The sequence below is a fragment of the Limulus polyphemus genome, unplaced genomic scaffold, assembly GCF_000517525.1.
Source record: "Limulus polyphemus unplaced genomic scaffold, Limulus_polyphemus-2.1.2 Scaffold2018, whole genome shotgun sequence".
In the NCBI taxonomy this organism is placed as follows: domain Eukaryota; kingdom Metazoa; phylum Arthropoda; class Merostomata; order Xiphosura; family Limulidae; genus Limulus; species Limulus polyphemus.
Window position 1 is genome coordinate 32,992 of NW_013667628.1, and position 5,061 is coordinate 38,052.

Sequence of the window (5,061 nt, forward strand, 5' to 3'; positions counted from 1 at the left end):
TGTTTCATCAGGAAATGCGGTGCACATTATTATTACATTTGTCCCCGTTCTGACGTTGTCTAGGTAATAGTCCTTAGATCTGTTTCATCAGGAAATGCGGTGCACATTATTATTACATTTGTCCCCGTTCGGACGTTGTCTAGGTAATAGTCCTTAGATCTGTTTCATCAGGAAATGCGGTGCACATTATTATTACATTTATCCCCGTTCTGACGTTGTCTATGTAATAGTCCTTAGATTTGTTTCATCAGGAAATGCGGTGCACATTATTATTACATTTATCCCCGTTCTGACGTTGTCTAGACGTCTTTGGATGCTTCTTCATGTAGTAAGATATATGTTAATAAAATCTGAAATGGAAGCTGTAATCTAATAAACAAGATAACTTTTTTTTTCTTGGTGCTCAAAGTTTATATTTTGATTAAAATTATTCAATGTTCAAGAAAATGTCAGCACGTTTTGCAAACGGATTTCCACATTCGGTCAATATTCAGATTGTTTTTCTGAATAGAAACATGGATCAGAATCTGTGAAGCCTTACGTTATTAAGATATATTATAATGGCCTTACGTTTTTATACCTTAACATTGAACCTTTAGTTATTAAGGTATATTATAATGGCCTTACGTTTTTATACCTTAACATCGAATCTTTAGTTATTAAGGTATATTATAATGGCCTTACGTTTTTATGCCTTAACATCGAACCTTTAGGTATTAAGGTATATTATAATGGCCTTACGTTTTTATGCCTTAACATCGAACCTTTAGTTATTAAGGTATATTATAATGGCCTTACGTTTTTATACCTTAACATCGAACCTTTAGTTATTAAGGTATATTATAATGTCCTTACGTTTTTATACCTTAACATCGAACCTTTAGTTATTAAGGTATATTATAATAGCCTTGCGTTTTTATACCTTAACAGTGAAGCTTTAGTTATTAAGGTATATTATAATGGCCTTACGTTTTTATGCCTTAACATCGAATCTTTAGTTATTAAGGTATATTATAATGGCCTTGCGTTTTTATACCTTAACAGTGAAGCTTTAGTTATTAAGGTATATTATAATGTCATCCATTACATAATATAAATAAAGCCTTCCTAAGTTTATGAATTTCTATAGTGGAGAATATGAGTTACATCGAATTCATTAAAGTGGCTAAAGCCAGATTTCTGGTGAAATCTAACTTATTCTAATATATCTCTGGGGTTTATTGTGGATTAGGAGTTATACTTTTCCTTCTTTTTTTTTTTACTGTCAATGAGGAGCTTGAAATTCAAAAGACTAATTATAACAACCATTTTTTATCTTTTTTTTTTTAGGATTTGGAATGACCACGCCTCAAACTATAGGAGGGAAGATATTAGTGGTCTTTTATGGATTTCTTGGTTGTTCTGGAGCATTTCTCTTCTTCAATCTGTTTCTGGAAAGAATCATCACCTTCCTCGCTTACGTCCTCAGATATTTCCATGAGATGGATTTGCGACGTAAAGGAGTAATCGGTGGAGATAGGAGAGACTCACAAGCTTCTTACGATGACACTTTAGATCAATGGAAGCCTTCCGTATACTGGGTAATGCTGTACCTTTTCTTGGCTTGTGTGGTTTTGGCCATCTGTGCTTCTGCGCTTTACTCACCCGTAGAAAAGTGGACTTATTTTGAAAGTCTTTACTTTTGTTTCGTGGCTTTCGCTACTATTGGATTCGGGGACTACGTCTCAAGTCAGCAGCCATATTATGATAACGTGGAATGGTATCGGCTGGGAAATTTTATCGTCATAGTGTGTGGGTCTTGCTTTATGTACAGCCTCTTCAACGTCACTACCATCGTCATCAAGCAGTTTCTCAACTGGCTTATTCAAAAACTGGACTGTCGCTGCACGTACCTAAAGAAAACTAAAATCCAAATTAGGCCACCAATCCCGCGAGGCCGCAGAAACGCTATCACCCCAGAACACCTTAAACATGCTAACAGAACAGCTCCCCCTAAAACAGTGGCAGACATTAGTGAACCAGATTCCACATACGACAGTGAAGGCGAGCGACGGAACTCCAACGAGATGATCTCTATGCAGGATTTCCTCAAGTCCAACAAAGTTTCACTGGCTGTGATGCAGAAAGAACTACACGAATCAGCTCTTCGTGGCCGTGCCATCATTCTTCCATCTAGACCACCAGTGGAAGAGTTCAAACCCGGAAGTGTTGGGCCACTGGCTATTGCATGCAAGAAACTTGGGGAGGACATAGCATAAGCATACAACCAGTTGCAGCCGAATCCTAGAAAAACATGACATCAATTTTTTCAACCACGGAACATGATGTGACAGTGCTTGAGGGTTGTCAATACCTCGAAGAAATCAAGGCTTATGTACACAGTGTCTGTCCTGGTGAGAAACGTGACTTTGGCCTGAAATCGTAGTTGTGATTGAAAGAGAACTAGGAAAGTTCAAGAATTCATTTATAAATTGGACATTTATCAATTCTGGGTAGAAACACGGAAACATCTGAAGTGGCAATATAACAATGTCCCATTATTGGCTATAATCTTCGAGACACTGAAGTTATGACCTGGCCATTATTCTATTTATTGTTTAATATTAAAAACAGAAACATATGCACAAAACGAAGTTATTAGCTTACTGTAGCTTGGTTTGAAAATTATATTTCAAGAAGTTTAGAAAATAACCACACGAATAATCTTTTCATGGCTAACATCACAAAATTTGGAAGGAGTTCCTCAACATGACAGCTGTTCCGACATTATAAAATAATTGAAGAATAATTGAAGAGTATTCTTCAGTATAATCTCTATATATGCGGATCTTCTCTGTATACTGATAATCAGAGGAATGTTTTCGGTAAACTTCTCGTCTTTTCTTACTACACACAGAGGGCGTCACTCTCTAAAGAAAATTAAGGTACTCACGTGTGATATTAATGATGAAAACAGTATTTATTGTCCTTGTCAATCAAAGGAAACTCGTGACAATATATTATTGTAGATACAATCCTAATTTGTTTCTACAACAATATACTGTCACGAGTTTCCTTTGATTTTATAAACTTCATCCCTACTAAATATTATGTGTATTCCGAGTCTTGAAAGATGGTTTGAATTCGTTTCTTCTCATATCTCGTTATATAGAGTATTGAAGATATACTACGACATTGTTCTCGTCTGAAGTAAGAGATAGTTAAGTTTCACATATCCACCACACGTGGTTCTCCACTTTCATTAAACGTTATTTCTAGTGTGGCATCATTCTTCACGTTTATGTCATTTTTTACTGAAACGAAAACACTTCAGAACACAAAGCCATGAAGTGCCAAAGTTGTTAACTAACATTTCTTCTCGGTGGCTGGAAGTAACAAAGCGCGCCTTGTGGCGTGTTCAGGTGCTTTGAAAGTCATAATATAAAATAGGAAGGAACAAAAACTACTCTTGACGAGTGTACTCCAATAAACATCCAGTGTGTTTCAACATTTTCAGAATTCCTTTAACCGACTTACTAACTTATCTAAAATTATCGAATTACTTCCCAAGCGCTTGCGGTTTTTTGTTGTTTTATTTTCAAGCCTATAAAAATTTATATGTGTATTGTTATAACGTGTTCCATCGTTTGGCGATCTCTTTTTGTTATTTAGTAAAAATTCTGTCTACGTGACGAATTAATTTATTTCTTCACTAATTTTAATGGGCCTACAAAAACACGCTGACCTGACTAACTAACTGGATCACAGACTCACTAACTGACATTGGTCTAAGTAACTAACACACTCAGCCTGGCATTTTTATATTGTATTAGTTTGCTATGTTCTACAGGAAGCTTCGAGATTCTAAAGAGGCCTAAACTTTCATAAAATTTCTAGACTTCACTAATCACTACTCATGTAAAAAATAAACAAACTCCTTCTAGTGGACAAAAACATTAAAATAAAGATATATCTCACAACAATAGTTTTCCCTCTCCTGTTAATGATAATAATGTTATTATTTGTAATAAACACCAATCGCCGTTTACAATCGTTCAGTTTTATGGGTTTTGACGAACACTGCTATTATATTTAATTTACCTTAAGAATAGCAGAAAACAGTGAATTAATAATTACAGATTACTCAAAAATATTAAACGATAAAGATTAATGAAGATAATAATATGAATAGTAAAGCAGTCAGTTAAGCTGAATGGTTGAATACTGACCAGTCAGAGCTTACGAAATGTGATCGTTCAAACTGTATAGTGTAACACAAAACATTTCATACGAAACACTTCATATGGACCAAGATTTATTAAAATGTTTTGTTGATATAAAAAATGTCTGCGTATTTTTTATTTCTCTTTTCATTAGACAAGATATTTGACAATTTTAACCATGCCACCCTCAAGTTTTGAATTTGAACAACAAAAGGTGACGAAGCGATGAAAATCAATAGGCCTAATATTCGTGAAAAGCTGACGAAGCGTTGAAAATCAATAGGCCTAATATTCATGATACAAATTACGCAACACTGTACGCTTTTTTTTTATTGTTTTCTCAATCCTTTTAGTTTGTATTGTGTTATTTTTGTTCCATCACAAACATAACAACAACGTTACAGAATAGGGTAGAGAGGAAAGGAGAGAACCTAGCCGAACTTGCAGAATATTTCGAAAGTCTTGCTAATTATCTTACCCGGATGCTCCCCGTTTTATGATGGATTAATTGACACGTGACGAATTTACAGAAGTCATAACACTAACAGATGAAGACATGAGAGTTAGTGAAGGAAAATAGACGTACCTTTAGAGGAAGCTCACCAGTTGACAGCTCTCCCATTCTATAGGTTATTGTTGCGTCAGCGAGGTCACGTGACTAGTGTCACGCCCCCTGCTTTCTGGAAATATCTTGTACCTTCGTGAATTGTCGGGAGATTACTAGATATAGGGTAGTCTGGTATATATAAGAGGGTGACAACGTGACGGGATAATAATAATATGTGTGTGGGTAGTGAGTAATTGAACTGCAGTCAGAGAGAGACGTATTGTTGTTATAGCGTTTGTTTTAGCCTTTATT

The 5,061-nt window shown here is 35.3% G+C and overlaps 1 protein-coding gene across 1 annotated transcript; it reads left to right on the forward strand.

Annotated features, from left to right (window-relative positions):
* Positions 1–1,329: 1,329 nt before the first annotated feature.
* Positions 1,330–4,282, forward strand: LOC106465674 (potassium channel subfamily K member 12-like; the record flags this gene model as incomplete). Its single annotated transcript, XM_013925911.2, has 1 exon — positions 1,330–4,282. A coding segment is annotated over one exon (929 nt), but the record flags the coding sequence as incomplete, so codon positions are not given.
* Between the last annotated feature and the right edge of the window lie 779 nt (positions 4,283–5,061).